The following is a 17,591-nucleotide window of genomic DNA, read 5'->3' as shown; positions in this document are numbered from 1 at the left end:
TGTAAATAGCTAGTGTTGACATTGAAGGGATGAGTAAAGAACTAAGGAGTGGACACATAAGGCATTTCTATAACTGTTTAAGGGTTTACTATCAATAACTCCAGAATATATTATGCCCATCATGCATAATTTCCCACTGTCAAAACTATTTATAACATATCTCTTACTCTATTTGTCCACCTATGCAGCTCTTTATATCAGATATTGTGAAATCACCCCATCTATACCATCCCATAACTCCATTTTCTTAGAATGAATCATACAGAATGGATTATATTAAGAAAATATATTAATAATAACCAACCATTTCATGTGTTTGGCATTCAGCATGAACAACAGTCTGATTCATTTGTGTCCCATCATCTAGTGTTCACCAAAGTTTGTAGTAATCTAGGAAGATGAGTGATAGGTGTGGCCTGGGTGTGACTCAGGTGTTCCTGAAAGAATTGCACACTTTGAAGGAGGCATTCAATGAAAATTGAAATAATGCAATAATCCTGACTTTTGAACTTGATAAACTACCCTACCATGTATTATTTCTGGCAAATTTTGAAGATTTTTTTTTTTATTATTATTAATCTTATTTTAACCTAGTCCCCTCCTTGTCTCCTTTATTTTTTTCTACTTCCTCATATATGTTCATATGTCAATTCACTTTATACTAATCTATAGCACAATCACTCCTCTACATTTACAAGTAAGATATAAATTGTTTCAAAGAAACAGGATTTCTAGAAATTCTTTTGGCTAATATGTTGATCATGACCAGGTGTGGATCTAACTATTTTTCGCCTCTCCAGTGTGTCTTGAGGTAAAAACAAGTATGTTGTGAAAACATTTTAACTTTTGTTTTGTTCCATTATGTAAAAGTGCAACACCCACCCCACTTTGTAGTTGATACAACACTGGGTTCAGCCTTGCAGACATGTTCATGTCGGTAGTATTGAATGGCAGGACATGTGGTCATGTATGTGTGTTATGTCCCAATGCACAAACATGGTATACTTAATTATCATGGTTTCATTTGTTTATGCATAGCCAATCTGCAATCATTAACCACAAATTTTTAATATGAATCTGTATTAACTGTAAAGGTGTAAGCAGTTTGGCAACTACCTTAGTGTGAGGGTGGTGTGTGACCTCTGCCATTTATCATTTTTAAGTAATTTAAAACCTACCCTCCACCTAGTTAAGTCTAATATGCATTTATTAAATTTGGTTATGTTAGATCAATTTAGGTCAGGTTAGGTTACATTAAATTAGGTCAGGTTACATTAGGTTAGGTCAGGTTTGCTTAGGTTAGATTAGGTCAGGTTAGGTTATCTTTCACTTCATTAACAATACCTTTGAGAAATAATTACTGCTACATACAGCAAACTTTATCTGTAGTTTCACAGATGATGACTTCACCTGCTGGTTCTTTAGATAGGACATCATCATCATCTGGATTTAGATCAAGTATTGCAGCATCATCATCATCTAAGTATACATCAGGTGTTGCTGAAATGCATTACATAATTATATAGCCGGTTTCTCCACTGTTCACTTACATATGTATCAAGAACCTCAGTGTGGTTCCTTTCATGGCCATCAACAGATATAATAAAGTACCAAAGTAATTATATTAGTATGAAATAATGTTAAGGTAACATTCTGCAAGCAGATACCTTAGTTACATGCTCTTTACTGTATCCTCAGAGCAAACTAAACTTTGGCTTTCCACCATTAGGAATAATATCAAAATCATATAAAGTTATTGAAAGTAGCAAGTGGCACATTAGGTGAATTAATATCATTACAGAATATCTAGTGAGATAACTAATATAATTATATGCTCAATGGGAGTATGGAATTAAAGAACCTGCTTACCTTAATGCATTCTTACTTCCACTTAATTTATGATAATTCCTTACCTTTTAAAGTAGATGACTGTTGCATAATGTTATGTAGGACATCTTTATCTCCATTTTCATGATGATGACTTCTGCCATTCGTTCTTGATGTACGATATCATGAGCAGGTATACCAGGATCACGACCACCTGCTATTTCAACACTATTTATCTGCCAGTTATTTGATGATCTTTTCTGTAAGAGTTTTGTGACCCAGTCATTGTAACCAAACAATTCTGGGTCAGCATGTCAAGAAGACAGACCATTTTCAGTCCAGTCAATAAAATGTCTGGAGCAGACAACAAGAAATCTTGTAGCCTTCCATCCTCCACTCCACCTACACCTATTTCCCCACAGCTTTCATCATTTTGTTTTTTCTTAACAGAAGGAAATTTCACCCAGCCTTTGACCTGGCAGCACAACAGGATTCTGCCCATGAAAGCCACTGTTTCATAATGTATGCCATTATTTCAATAGTCACTGACATTGATAAGCATTTTCTTCACATGAAGTGAAGTATAGTTTCTTGGTGCATGCATTGTCTTTTCTGCAAGGACTGGGCAGAGAGGAATTTGTGGCACTGTAACCACAGTTATCTCTTGCCTAAGATTAAGAAGAGGAGAAAATGCAGATCTGAAATGAGAGACTTTGCAGGGACATTCTTAGAAAAGAGTCATCTACATCCTTGGCATGTTCTAAATTTTATAAATTTGTGGTTGGAGAAGAGATGGGAGGACAAGGTTGTGTTTCACAACCCCAATATTTTGCCTAAAACTAGTGTCAACTGGTGAAGCTTCTGCAGTGGTCATGCAGTACTGGTTCCATAATCAAGATCCCACTGGTGGACTAGGAATAGAGGTTAAGGTGAACAAAACACTTCTCCAACAGAAGCACAATGTTGGCAGCATTTTTTCCCAGATGTGGCTTTTTGGAGGAATAGAATGAGTATCCAAGCAATGCTTTACTGTTCCCCTTCTCAATGGTAAAGATCAGGAGATGCAGTAGCATAAATGAGAAACACTAGTAGCCAAAATCACAAAGTACATTCACCAGGGCTGTGTTATATACAGTGATCAGTGGAATGCATACAACCTTTTGGACTAGGAGGGCTACAGTCACTCATCTATTGACCACAGTGTGAACTTTGTTTATCCCACAGACAAGGCAGTTCACACCCAAAACATAGAGAGGCTGTGGAGAGATGTTAAAGAATGGGTGGAGCATACTGGAATTTGTTCCAAATTTCTCCATCAGTATCTAGAACACTACTTGCTCTTGAATGAGTTTCATGGGCAGGAGATTCCCCACTTCCTCATTCCTCATTCCTTCACTGAGGTGGCTCAGTGAAGCTAGTCCAGATGCAAGTGCAGCAGCTTTGTGAAAGGACAGGGATTTGTAGTCATAACAAAATATATATAATTACTCCCAGTGAGGTCTAAAGCACTGTTCAGGGGGGTGCTGTGAACTTATCATTAAACCCAGCTGTGACCTCACTGAACATTTCCCTTTGTGTCTCACAACACAAGGGGACAGTCACAGCCTGCCCTCTAAAGACAACTCTCTTCCTCCACACAAAACTACAAGCACCTAATAACACACACACCCTTCACTCAAAAATTTTAAAATGATCATGGCGACTCCTACACCAGCCTCGGAGTCCCCATATGGGGAGGGGACTATAAATGTCCCCAGGTCGGACTGCCTTTCTGTCGACGACCCTAAGTGTCTTGACACCCCCCTCAACTTTTTCTTCATTAACTTCTGCAACATTCGTGGTCTAAGATCTAATTTTCAATTTGTAGAACACCACCTCTCCTCTTCTAAACCTCATCTTCTTTTTCTCACTGAAACTCAGGTGTCTGAGGCAACTGACAGTAGCCTCTTTTCTGTTCCCTCCTACTTTCTCTATCCTCATTTTCGATCCAAAGCTGGATGCTATGTTTATGTGCGCAATGACTTAACCTGCTCTCGTGCCCACACTCTTGAATCTTCCGAGTTTTCCACCATCTGGCTACGACTACAAAGTCACTCTCATACTAAATTTATCTGTGCTGTATACCTCTCTCCTAACTCCTCTGACTATAAGAAATTCTTTGACTACTTAACTTCCAAAGTGGAGTACATTCTGACCCTCTTCCCTTTTGCAGAGATCTCCATTCTTGGAGACTTCAATGTTCACCACCAGCTTTGGCTTTCCTCTCCCTTCACTGACCATCCTGGTGAACTAGCCTACAACTTTGCTATCCTCCATGACCTAGAGCAATTGGTGCAACACCCTACTCGTATTCCTGACCGTCTTGGAGATATGCCCAACATTCTTGACCTTTTCCTGACCTCTAATCCTTCTGCTTATGCTGTCACCCTTTCTTCTCCATTGGGCTCCTCTGATCACAATCTCATATCCTTATCTTGTCCTATCACTCCAATCCCTCCTCAGGATCCCCCTAAGCGAAGGTGCCTCTGGCGTTTTGCCTCTGCTAGTTGGGGGGACCTGAGGAGGTATTTTGCTGATTTTCCTTGGAATGACTACTGCTTCCGTGTCAGAGACCCGTCTTTGTGTGCTGAGCGCATAACAGAGGTGATAGTGTCTGGCATGGAGGCGTACATTCCTCACTCTTTTTCTCGTCCTAAACCTTCTAATTCTAAACCTTGGTTTAACACAGCTTGTTCTCATGCTATACATGATAGAGAGGTGGCCCACAAAAGGTACTTAAGCCTTCCATCACCAGAATCTCATGCACTTTATATTTCTGCCCGGAACCATGCCAAGTCTGTTCTCCAACTAGCCAAAACTCCTTCATTAACAGAAAATGTCAAAACCTTTCAAGATCTAACTCCCCTCGTGATTTCTGGCATCTAGCCAAAATATCTCCAATAACTTTGCTTCTTCTTCTTTCCCTCCTCTACTTCAACCAGATGGCACCACTGCTATCACATCTATTTCTAAAGCTGAACTCTTTGCTGATCAAACCTTTGCTAAAAACTCTACCTTGGACGATTCTGGGCTTGTTCCTCCCTCTCCTCCACCCTCTGACTACTTCATGCCACATATTAAAATTCTTCGCAATGATGTTTTCCATGCCCTTGCTGGCCTAAACCCTCGGAAGGCTTATGGACCTGATGGGGTCCCTCCTATTGTTCTCCAAAACTGTGCCTCTGTGCTTGCACCTTGCCTAGTCAAACTCTTTCAGCTCTGTCTGTCAATATCTACCTTTCCTTCTTGCTGGAAGTTTGCCTACATTCAACCTGTTCCTAAAAAGGATGACCGCTCTAATCCCTCAAACTACTGTCCTATTGCTTTAATTTCCTGCTTATCTAAAGTTTTTGAATCTATCCTCAACAGGAAGATTCTTAAACATCTATCACTTCACAACCTTCTATCTGATCGCCAGTAAGGGTTCCGTCAAGGCCGCTCTACTGGTGATCTTCTGGCTTTCCTTACTGAGTCTTGGTCATCCTCTTTTAGAGGTTTTGGTGAAACTTTTGCTGTTGCCTTAGACATATCAAAAGCCTTTGATAGAGTCTGGCACAAAGCTTTGATTTCCAAACTACCCTCCTACGGTTTCTATCCTTTTCTCTGTAACTTCATCTCAAGTTTCCTTTCTGACCGTTCTATTGCTGCTGTGGTAGACGGTCACTGTTCTTCTCCTAAATCTATTAACAGTGGTGTTCCTCAGGGTTCTGTCCTGTCACCCACTCTCTTCTTATTATTCATTAATGATCTTCTAAACCAAACTTCTTGTCCTATCCACTCCTACGCTGATGATACCACCCTGCACTTTTCCACGTCTTTTCATAGATGTCCAACTCTTCAGGAGGTAAACATATCACGCAGGGAAGCCACAGAACGCCTGACTTCTGATCTTTCTAAAATTTCAGATTGGGGCAGAGTAAACTTGGTATTGTTCAATGCCTCAAAAACTCAATTCCTCCATCTATCAACTCGACACAACCTTCCAGACAACTATCCCCTCTTCTTCAATGACACTCAACTGTCCCACTCTTCTACACTGAACATCCTCAGTCTATCCTTTACCTATAATCTGAACTGGAAACTTCACATCTCATCTCTAGCTAAAAAAGCTTCTATGAAGTTAGGTGTTCTGAGACGTCTCCGCCAGTTTTTCTCACCCACCCAGCTGCTAACTCTGTACAAGGGCCTTATCCATCCATGTATGGAGTGTGCTTCACATGTCTGGGGGGGTTCCACTCATACTGCTCTTCTAGACAGGGTGGAATCAAAAGCTTTTTGTCTCATCAATTCCTCTCCTCTGACTGTCTTCAGCCTCTCTCTCACCGCCGCAATGTTGCATATCTAGCCGTCTTCTACCGCTATTTTCATGCTAACTGCTCTTCTGATCTTGCTAACTGCATGCCTCTCCTCCTTCCGCGGCCTCGCTGCACAAGACTTTCCTCTTTCTCTCAGCCCTATTCTGTCCACCTCTCTAATGCAAGAGTTAACCAGTATTCTCAATCATTCATCCCTTTCTCTGGTAAACTCTGGAACTCCCTGCCTGCTTCTGTATTTCCACCTTCCTATGACTTGAATTCCTTCAAGAGGGAGGTTTCAAGACACTTATCCACCAATTTTTGGCCACTGCTTTGACCCTTTTATGGGACTGGCATTTCAGTGGGCATTTTTTCTATTAGATTTTTGTTGCCCTTGGCCAGTATCCATCCTACATAAAAAAAAAAAAATATATATATATATATATATATATATATATATATATATATATATATATATATATATATATATATATATATATATATATATATATATATATATTACACAGTAATTCCTCAACTATCACAGCCTCACCTATCATGCCCTCATTACATGACGAGATTTTCTGGCTAATATATATAAATTTATATCACGGATTCCTCAATATATCACACGTTTCTGCAGCCAATAGGTATTTATATTTTCTGTTTTAAAATATATCTGTGGCAAAATAAGCATTTTCTAGCCTAAGAATTAATAAATTGATAAATAAAATACACTATTGTAACTCATAGAGATGAAGCCCTATACCCTTGATTCAACTCATCATATATTTTGGCAGATAAGACAACTTTCAGATAAGACGACCTGCAAATTTTGGTTTGAATTTAATGGGTTTTAGCTGATATCAGAGGTATAAGACAACACCCAAACTACCGAACCATCTGTGCTGAAGCTTAGGTCAGTGACCACCAGACAACAGAGATGATGATATACCAGTACAATGAGCAAATAAAATACCTTCTTCATCTTCAAGCACAAAACTAAACCTACAATAAAATTTCCACCAGGTGCTTTTATACATTTTCATGAAAAGGATGGATGGATGAAGATGGTGTAAAATTATGGATATGCAATGTGCGGTACGATCAGTTTTCCTAGACATAAAACAAACCCTTGCCTTGCATCACCTGCATGTGTCAGGTTGTCAGTTATAATCTATACATCATCATCACCTACACTGTTCAGTACTGCACAGCTAATCATCATCATCATCATCATCATCATCATCATCATCATCATCATCATCACCATCATCATCATCAATCAAGTTGTAGCATCTTCACACATGAGTGTACCGAATTCATTTATTTTTTTTTTCAATACATAAGAATGTGTCTAAAGTAAGTTTGAGTTTAAAGAGTGTTTAAGAGAGTAAAAAATGTTGATAAAAGTATGGGGAGAGTTTATAAAACCTTAAATAAATAAAAATAATAAAATAAATATATACAAATTATAAAAATAATAAGAAAAAATATACAGCACTGTACTGTTTCTACTTCACAGATTTTCACCTACCAGAGAGGGGGCGATGGGAGGGGTTTGGAACATAACACCCACAACAGTTGATGGATTGCTGTATATATATATATATATATATATATATATATATATATATATATATATATATATATATATATATATATATATATATATATATATATATATATATATATTGTTTTGTTATTCCTTTACTCTTGCACCAGTCTCAACATAGTTTTTCTTACCCTTCTCATCAGATAGAGCTTCTCTTCTGAATAATTTGAACTCCATATATACCCACAGCAAATTATTTATAATGCTGACAGCAATTTTTAAAGATTTATCTGTTTTGGGGAAAGCAAACTCCCTCGCTTCCATGACAACACTTGGAAGTGACACACCCACACACATGATGGATAGGTGGACACTGATCTTCCTCAGTAGAGGTGCGTTCATTCATGTGTGCATGTTACAAATGTTGCAGAAGCATGAAATTAGTCACTGCAATTGGTTCTTTTATATGAGAATGCAGCTGCTAGCTAATTAAAAACATCCAGAATTAATTTAGATTATCATAACATTTCATTTCATCCAAAGGAAGGAAAAGCAGCTCAGTTTAAAATAACTTAATTAGTTTAAGGGAGATGTCTGCAGTGGATACCACCACAATTATGGTAAATATCAAGAAGAGTTGCGCAACCCTACTTCTTAATTTTTTGGCTCCTAGCCCCTAATATGTTGGGGACCTGGTGGGAAAGTGGAGTTTTTGGGTGGAGAAAGCTAAAACAGAGCCAAACCACCAAAAGTAAATAGGGAGCTGCCTACTACTGCTTCTGTTCTTGTTGTTGTGATGGCCACCATGTTCCTGATCTTGTTCTTGCTGCTAGCATCCTAACCCAGTTAAATATGAAATTGAGCTGCAGTAGTAGTAGTGCAGCTCCCTATTTATTTTTGGTGGTAAAAGACGGTATTTGGGTCTATTTTAGCTTTCCCAACCTGAAAATCCTACTTTCCCACAAGGTCCCCAAAACTGTAGGAGGTAGAAGTCCCCTCCCCTTTCCTCAAAAAAAAAAAAAAAAAAAAAAAAAAGGACATAGGGCCATGCAACTCTTCTTATCGTTGCATAGACGGCTGGAAGGCAGATATTGCAGTATACAGACTGCATGTGTTTGGATCGTAGTTCGTAAAAGCAGCAGCAATGGACCTAGCGGGATACTGGCAGCATCTGTGTACCAAATTGTCATGTTTATTCTGTGAATGAGGCAAGGTAATATTATTGTGAGTGTATGAGTTAGCATAGAGTATTAGTTAGGGAAGTTAACGAGTATGTGTGTGTATGAATTAATTCATGTTCATAAGCTGCATATCAAAAATGTTGAGACGAGTGACTGAGTGTGGCTGTGAATGCAGCAGTCCCAGTTGGGAAGGAAGTGTTAATAAACAACTGTGATTTTTGCCTGCCCCTTAGTGAACTAAGACCTGAGTAAACCAGTGAGGTCTCTGGACACCAGACTAATGTGGCTTGGTAAGTCAGATACATACTGTGATATATAGCCAATATCTTGACAAGTGATGCATCTTGGGATAGCATTAATGACCGAGTGAATCAGGCAAGTAAGATTCTACCAGTTTCATAACATTAATACTTACCTTAATTATCTTCAGTGTATCACCAAATTTTATGAAGATAAATATGGTAACGACTTAATATTAATTTCTTAGCATTGCCAGTTAGGTTACGTTAGGCTAGTTTGGTTAGGTTTGATTAGTTAAGTTAGTTTAGTTGGGTTGTTTGTTTGGTTAGGTTAGATTAGTTTGGTTAGATTAGTTTTGTTAAGCTGGTTGTGGTGGATGACAACCGACTGGCGGCCACAGGGTTACGGGAAAGCGCCAGCCAATCCTTTTGGGGGAACATTGCAAGAAAGTGTTACCATTGTGTTACTTATTTGTGGGATTGAAACTATATATATATATATATATATATATATATATATATATATATATATATATATATATATATATATATATATATATATATATATATATATATATATATATATATATTTTTTTTTTTTTTTTTTTTTTTTTCAGTATTTTATATTAATCAGCCTTTTGTTTTTATCACAAAATTTTAGTTTCTGATGTGGGATCAAGGGGGTAAAAAATGTAATAATTTGTTTTTTGTGGAAAAAATGCAGATTAATTCAAAACAGGCCGAAAACTACCAGAAAAAAAAGTTTCGTCTGGAATAGCGAGACTGGTGCAAGTGCAAAAAATTACCATAGTTTCTGCATGCATATAACACCAAAGACCCAAACTATGACTTGGGAGAGAGTGTGGGAGCGTAAGGAATGGTAGAGGCGTCCGGAACTTAAATGGTCGAGATACGGCAACCCTAATCTGACCACAAATTAATGTCAACAATAACTATTGTCAACAATTTATAAACGTGAAGCTCTTACGCAGGGCACCAGACACATAACGTAGAAATTATGGTTACAAAAATTAAAATACTACTTCTGCACTACACTTCTACTTACACCTTACCCCATATGCTTATTATTGCCTCACCTGAAGAAAGATACTTGCTAACAAAACATGTGATGGACAAGCTGAATCAATGCTGGGAGAGCCTTTAGGATAGCCGGTGTAATTGCCGGGAGTGACATTCACACGCTCAGCTGTTAATTGTGAGAGAGCTGCACCACAATGGCGGCGTTGGGGGGCTGGTAAACACGGCCGTGACATCACAGCGTGGATCATTCTGATTGGTGAATCCCCATATAATTATCATGATACCAATATAATAGTCGTGTTTAAAATATCATATCGCCCTTTTATTTAATTATTGATTAAACTGGCCTAAATTAGAATCCCACTACATGTACTTGCGATAAATTACATTATTACAGGGATCATTATTTTCGCCAGAATCGCTGGTCGCAGTGCTAAGGCATCTTCTTCATTTCTCATAAGGGCTTAAACTTTTAGCTCCTCGGAACTCCGCCTACTCGACCACTGAAGAACAGCGGAGTTGCCTGGCGTGCTACCCAAGGAAAAGGTGTCTTTAGAGTTCATAGGCGATGTGTTCCGCAGTGACCGCAGCAGCCTTAACCACACACTCCTTGAATTTTATACTATCTAGAAGTGAATAGCTGGTCTTCCAGGCCTTGTGATATTGTCAATTGAATAAAAGTAATCGTATAGGATCGATTCTTTATTATTATTATTTATTATTTTTCTTCCTGATCGAAAGAAAGAGACAGGCAGACACAACATTGTTATTCTCGTTTAATGGTTGTCACATTTAAAGAACAGCCATATAGCAATATGCCTTAGCCTGGTTAAGACATTCCGGGTCAAAATGATGCTTGATGTTGGCCAAATAAGACTAGTAAAACTTGTTGCATGGTACTGTACATACGCAGTTATGAAATGAAATGTCAAAGCGTCTCTTTGCGGGTATTTTCACGCTATTTCCGCGCTTTGTGTGCGTTCCATCTCTTAAGTATCCCTGTTTATTATTTGTCTAGACAGACTGCAATTATTATAATATAACGAAATATGGTCTGTTATTGGCGATTATGGAGCAAGGGAAAACTGTGATGTAGGTAGTACGTCTACCAGCTGTTCAGGTTATATAGGTCATTCACAGGAGCAAGAGCGATCCCTTGCCCTGCCGTTAAGATTCCACCATGTTAAGGAAACGTTGTGTTCTGTGTATCGCTTCTTCAGACCTGTCTTACTTCATCACTTGTGCAAATAAAAGCCACTTTGCTGAGTATTTTAGCGTGAATTGGTTGTATCAGTCGTGATTTCACACTGCATTATGGTATTGTACCAGAACACAAAGGTGTGTTGGAACTCGTCACCCAAGACAGGAAGGCCATTCAGACACCTTTACCTGTCCTGCCAAAATGCTGCACGCCGCTGGAAGGCTTGACTGTTTCACGCTCATTGTAAGCAAATGTTACTATTCACTTAATTTGAAACAATTCACGTTACACAGTTTTAATAATGGTTTTCATTCATGGCTGACTTTTATGCAGATAATTCTTTATGTTCGAAATTTAATTGAAAACAAACGCACATCGGCTTGTTTTCAGTTGACATGTTTGCATCGGTGTCAGCGAGTGGCTGTGTCTTTCGCTCCGCTCCGCTGCCCGCCCACAATTCTTGCAAGCCCTTAGAAAGCTTATGGCCCAGGGTAGTTGTAAGTTTCCGAAACTCCCAGGAGACCTGCGCAAAAGGAATGCTTTGGAAAATTCCTGTTTCCGAGGCGCTTGGGAAGAAATGAAGAAAACACCTCTATGGTCTGACCATTTTGAATTACGCTTTTAGGCGTTGTCCTTTCTGGGGATTCCCTGGCCTGCGTCACTGTCACTCTGATACTAAGAAACACCTCATGTCAGGTACTTCCTACCACAGAATTAAATGGTGTTGTAGTATATATACACTGTGATGCTCTAAAAAAAAAAAAAAGGCATTGGTGTAATATAGGTTTTTAATGATACTTGCATTGTTTTTTTTTTTTTTTTTTTTTTTTTTGCAAACACCACAATTCTTGGCAACGTTTACTCCAGGCGTTGTCATGTCTCCATGGGTGACTGAGTGAGGTCACACGGTCAGAGTGACCGTGTTAATCCATGGTCACTTCCTCTCTCGCCGCCAGCCAGGATGGAAGCTACTTCACCCGCTTGCTCTCGTCACCACAGCTGAGGAAAAGAACTTACTTATTCAATAAATAAATTTTTTGGGAAAAAAAAAGGATAATCGGGAGTCATTACTTAACCCCTCAAGAGCTGTTGCCCAAACAGTGAAAGCCATCAACATACCTTGACTTTACCTTGATGGTGGTGTGGAAAAAAGTCATAACTAAGGAATAAAATATAACAGAGAAATATCATATCCAAAAGGAAAAACCTATCACATTTAAACGAAATTCACAATGGAGAGAGAGAGAGAGAGAGAGAGAGAGAGAGAGAGAGAGAGAGAGAGAGAGAGAGAGAGAGAGAGAGAGAGAGAGAGAGAGGATGGCAGCTTGACTGACAAATAAACGGATTTCTTCACAAATTTTAATGATTCATAGGCAAGTATAGATCTCCGATATAATTAAATTTGCATGAAATGTAGATTGTATAAGCAGAGAGAGAGAGAGAGAGAGAGAGAGAGAGAAAGAGAGAGAGAGATGGTGCATGGGGAGCAAGGTTATCAGAGACATAATAGACTCTAATCTGATAATTGCCCATTACAAGGTTTGGTAGCGCCGCAACGCCTAAACGCTTTATTCAAAATGGTCAGACCATAGCTTTTATCTGGAAAAAATTCCCACAGTCGACCTTACAAAGACATAGGCCAAGCAGCACCTTAATTCACTGCTTCATCTCCTTCACTGGCAGTGGCAGACAACGGAGCACACAGCTGTGTACGTCCTGTTCTTTCACCAACAGAGAAAACTCGGGAGCTTAAGTCATTGCCTTCTCTAGGATGATTATCCTTCACCTGTTTCCTTAATTTTCGGGGAGAGACAACAGAAAACCAAAAGAAAATAATGGTAATGATAAGTGAATATGAATAAGGAAACAAACTACCACTATTACTTCTACTGTAACGACTACTACTACTACTACTACTACTACTACTACTACTACTACTACTGCTACTACCACTACTACTACTACTACTACTACTACTACTACTAATAATAATAATAATAATAATAATAATAATAATAATAATAGATAGATAGATAGATAAATAAGTAATAGATAAAACTATTGAGCCACTCTTTTTCATGTAAACGGATTGAGTAAATCGAAAGATACATAAAGTCCATGAATTAATAAAATATCAGCTAAAAAATCATTACGTATTTGTATACTTGAAAGATTACTTGACCATGGATGCCTATATAAAATAATGATTTCCAAGAGACTGACAGCAATTTGATTAAGTCAACCTGCTATAATGGTTGTTGAAATTTTTTATTTTATATAATTTACTATTTATTTATTTATATTTTTTTTCATGGCATGATAGATGTGTGTTTAATTGAGTTACGACGCCTATTTTTCCCTGTATTCTTTGATAGCACGCAACTCATCTTACCGCAATAAAGGATTTGGCACAGGAAAAGAAAAAAAAATGTATATATGTAATTTCACATATATTGTAAAAAATATATTTGAAAGCTCTTCTCTTTGCGGCTGTTGAGACTCCATTGTTCACAAAGCCTCGTAGTAAATAACTCAAGGAATGATATGCAAATATTCTCACAGCACTCAATACATTCCAAGCCAGAAACACATTATGAATATCCTCAAATTGTTTAGACACTGTGAAAGTGTCAGTGGCGTTCAGCCAACTGCTGCCTCAAGGGCAGAACAGTGAGTTGACCCCAAGTGAAGATCGTAGGCCATGAGTTCACACTTCATTTCCTGATTCCAACTGACACTGGAACTTGATACTGTTCTCTGACTGTGCACGAACTAGTGACCGGCGCACGGAGGAACGAAGACTTCACTGTTGTGAGGTGTCGGTGGAGTTGCTAAACTGGAGAAGGGACGTCCGAAAGCAACCATCTCGTGGACGCTCATCCACCGACCCACACCTCCAGCTAGGCGTTGCAAGCAATGCTTCCCAACAGTTGGGTGCTCCCACGACGTCACTTTTAAAGCTTTTACAAAAATCATTTCCGAACTTGGCCTTAGGTGAACAAAAGTGTGTCCTTTGTGCCATTCTGTGAAGGACGAAAATTTTCCTTACAGTGACACAACAAACCCACAACATCACCACCATGGCATCGCGGAGTTCACTTGCACGTGTGTTCCTCGGCGTCCTCCATGCAGGTGTTACACTGTACGTAACAGCACCAGTAAAACTTGCAGTTACAGTGCCACGTACGTGTGTACTGGTGAGTATTGTAGCCGCGGCCACAGCATAGTAAGTTACATCCGCCCGCCCCTGAAAGCAAAGGCAGCAGTGAGGGGAAGGAGGTTTATTGAAGCTAGAGACAGCTAGAAATAGTTAATATTTCCAGTTACTATGTAACACCATTATGAAAGCGACAGTAAACGTGAAAGAAGAAGTGCTTTTATGAGGATGTTTAACAGAAGTTCCCAAAACTTAATTGTATAACCAACACATCAGATCATTTACGTATAAAATAATTAATAAAGCGTTCTCATTATACAATAAATTGACTTCATAAGCCAGTTACGAAAGTGGCAGTACACTTGGAAGAATTGCCTTTAAATAGATGTTTAAAGTAAATGCAGCTCCCAAAACCTAATTGTGTAACAGATAATTTACGTATAAAACTATTAATAAAAAGTCCTCCTTATACGATAAATTGACTCCATAAGCCGGAGCGCCGTACCTGGCGAAGTTCTGTTGCAACTGCGGCCAGCTGTGCCAAGCGAGCCCACTGCGGGGTTCATTTGGCAGTAATTGGGACTCTTTTCTAAATAGACCAAATGAGACTTGCGAGGCCTCCGTCCTCTCCTCTTAGCCCGCATTAGCCGCAGGTGAAGCGATGATCTTCTGCGACTCTGAGCAACAATAATAATAAAAAAAAAGGTTACCACAGGATCAGTAAGAATACTGCCTTGTATTCATGGCACCAGTACGAATAATGTTTTCGTATGATGGTTTTCCAGCAGTACATGATCATACAACAGATATGAGTGAAAGAAGCGATCGAGGCGCGCACCTTATGCACAGTGACAGACTTGGCCTTCTTATACTTGTGGAAAAGGTGTTTTCCAATGAGAGTGAAGGGCGGCAGCGTCTTCCAACAGGTTTTCACGGTGCAGGAGCCAGACACCCCATGGCACTTACACTCGGTCCTCATCGCGCCACGCACCGCCTGAGAAGAAGTAGTGCTTGTTAATCATTCACTCTGATACACACATATGTACTTTCTTAATATCTCTTAATATCACTGATACTTTGCCATAAGAAGCAGAGCACCTCAGCTAACATTTGATGGTTCTTTAGAAATCTTTAGAACAAAATAACAGTAGGGAAAATGTGAGTAATTCATGGCTTGCAGCGAACTTGATACCTTAAAAAAAAGTATAATTACGCCACAGACTGTTGTTGGGGGAACTGAAGCAATGAAGAATGCAACGCGACAACTCATAATTTAAAAAGAACAATGAACTCGTGAAAGCCTCATGATCGGTATCCTTCCTATCCGAGCATCAGCAAGACGTCACGTGGAGCCTGGCTGCTTTACTGGCTGGCTGGCTAGTGACACCTTGGGCTCTCCTTGGCTGACAAAAAGCCTAACACACACACACACACACACACACACACACACACACACACACACACACACACACACACACACACACACACACACACCCTATTTGGACTTGGATCTGGTAAGGGATTCCAGCAATCGTTGCATTTCACACTAAAGAATCTATTTTCCATAATCTAGTGATGAATGGGACTTGGTGAATTAATACGTGCTTATGCCATTTGTGACCATTAAGTCGAATAATTGTTAAATATCAAAATGCACTTGATAAAAATTCATATCCAACGAAGTAAAGGTATGCTTGATTCCCGACTGATAGTTTACTAATCAGGAAGGAATGACATTAGGTGCCAAGCAGGTACTGATGGCACCAAAAGTAACAGATGTCAAAACAGTAACAACAGGAACAGTAGCAATAACAACACCAAGATGGACAAGCACCAAGCAGTAACAGTACAAGCAGCATTAATTTTCAAAACAGTTAAGAAAAAGTCAGCTTCTGTTAATTATATATTAAGTCGCCGCCCCTGTGTGGAGGCAGCAACTCGGACACTAACCCTGCGTCCCGCCCTGTTGTTGTGGAGGTTCATGAGGGCGCGGCCGTCCCCTTCCACCTCGCGGGCATCCAAAAACTTGCGCGCGAACCTTACTCCAAATCTGCAGCCAAGATGGAAGAAGAGAGAGACAGGTTAGTAGTCTGTCCTTTTATAATTTTAGTCTGTTTTGTGTAAGATCTTCATTACTTGAGTTAGTTCGTTGATTATTTAAGTAGTCGGATAGTTAGTTAATTGGTTAGTTAGTACTCGTAGATTAATAAATAGTGACCACACCCTTATCGGAATATCTAATATCTTTTCAGCATCAGTCTTAAGGAACAAGATTTGCTGTATGTGTGTGTGTGATATATATATATATATATATATATATATATATATATATATATATATATATATATATATATATATATATATATATATATATATATATATATATATATATATATATATATGCCAATTGTTTGTAGCCACTATAGTAAATTGTCAATCCATTTTATCACCTACCTATCTCAATGGACAGACCTCATCTATCCTATGCTATGCAGTACAGTTTCTCATGTTACAAAAAGAACAGTCTATCAAGTACCATTACAGAGGAAAGCTACTGAAAAGAAACAAATGATGCGAAGTATACACTCTTTGCGAGATTAGGAGGGAATTTGATGATAGAAATAAGAGGGTGGTATAAAACTTCTTATGATTAGTAAATGGAATAGGACTGGAAATAGCAGGTTTAAACTTGATAAAGTCAGATAAAAAAAAAAAAAGGAAATTGGTTCTCCAGGTTGTCAATGCCAAGTCAACAGGAAACTTTAAAAGATTAGACACATTTACTGTATGTATAGCGATGCTAGGTGGATGTAAGCGGTATGGTTTAGACAGGAACTGCCACATGAAGGCCTTTTGGCTTCTTACAGTTTCTCTTTTATTCTTAAATGTATCACTATATCTGTCTATCTACACCCATCGCCGTGTTTATGCATTCCATATTTAACAGTCCTCTAGATATAGAAAGTTTGTGGAGAATATTGTGAGGACACCATGTGGTAATCAGCGAGTGTTTGAGGTTAATGAAAATAGCTGAAGAAAATAGTAGAATTTGCTCT

At 38.8% G+C, this 17,591-nt stretch overlaps 2 protein-coding genes across 7 annotated transcripts in view; both read right to left on the bottom strand.

The window, feature by feature from the left end:
• The window catches only part of LOC135114287 (uncharacterized), a 53,141-nt gene extending 42,570 nt beyond the window's left edge, over positions 1-10,571 (bottom strand). The window contains exons 1-4 of one of the 6 annotated variants that reach the window (XR_010275476.1): positions 10,234-10,565; positions 1,914-2,087; positions 1,345-1,500; positions 305-437 (exon numbers count right to left, since the gene is read on the bottom strand). The gene's annotated coding sequence lies outside the window, so the exon portion shown is untranslated. Of the gene's footprint in view, positions 1-304; positions 438-1,344; positions 1,501-1,913; positions 2,129-10,233 lie in introns of all 6 variants that reach the window. The other 5 variants (XR_010275478.1, XR_010275479.1, XR_010275477.1 and 2 more) reach the window with 5 other exon arrangements.
• A 3,242-nt stretch (positions 10,572-13,813) lies between these two features.
• Positions 13,814-17,591, bottom strand: part of LOC135114284 (protein Wnt-7b-like) — an 89,751-nt gene continuing 85,973 nt past the window's right edge. Inside the window, exons 5-8 of the mRNA XM_064030168.1 lie at positions 16,486-16,585; positions 15,374-15,529; positions 15,041-15,212; positions 13,814-14,625 (exon numbers count right to left, since the gene is read on the bottom strand). Of these exons, the coding sequence (XP_063886238.1) occupies positions 14,474-14,625; positions 15,041-15,212; positions 15,374-15,529; positions 16,486-16,585 (580 nt within the window). The 3' untranslated portion in view covers positions 13,814-14,473. The remainder of the gene's footprint in view (positions 14,626-15,040; positions 15,213-15,373; positions 15,530-16,485; positions 16,586-17,591) is intronic.

This window comes from Scylla paramamosain, chromosome 27 (genome assembly GCF_035594125.1).
Source record: "Scylla paramamosain isolate STU-SP2022 chromosome 27, ASM3559412v1, whole genome shotgun sequence".
Lineage (NCBI taxonomy): Eukaryota > Metazoa > Arthropoda > Malacostraca > Decapoda > Portunidae > Scylla > Scylla paramamosain.
This window is presented reverse-complemented; position numbering and strand designations above follow the sequence as displayed.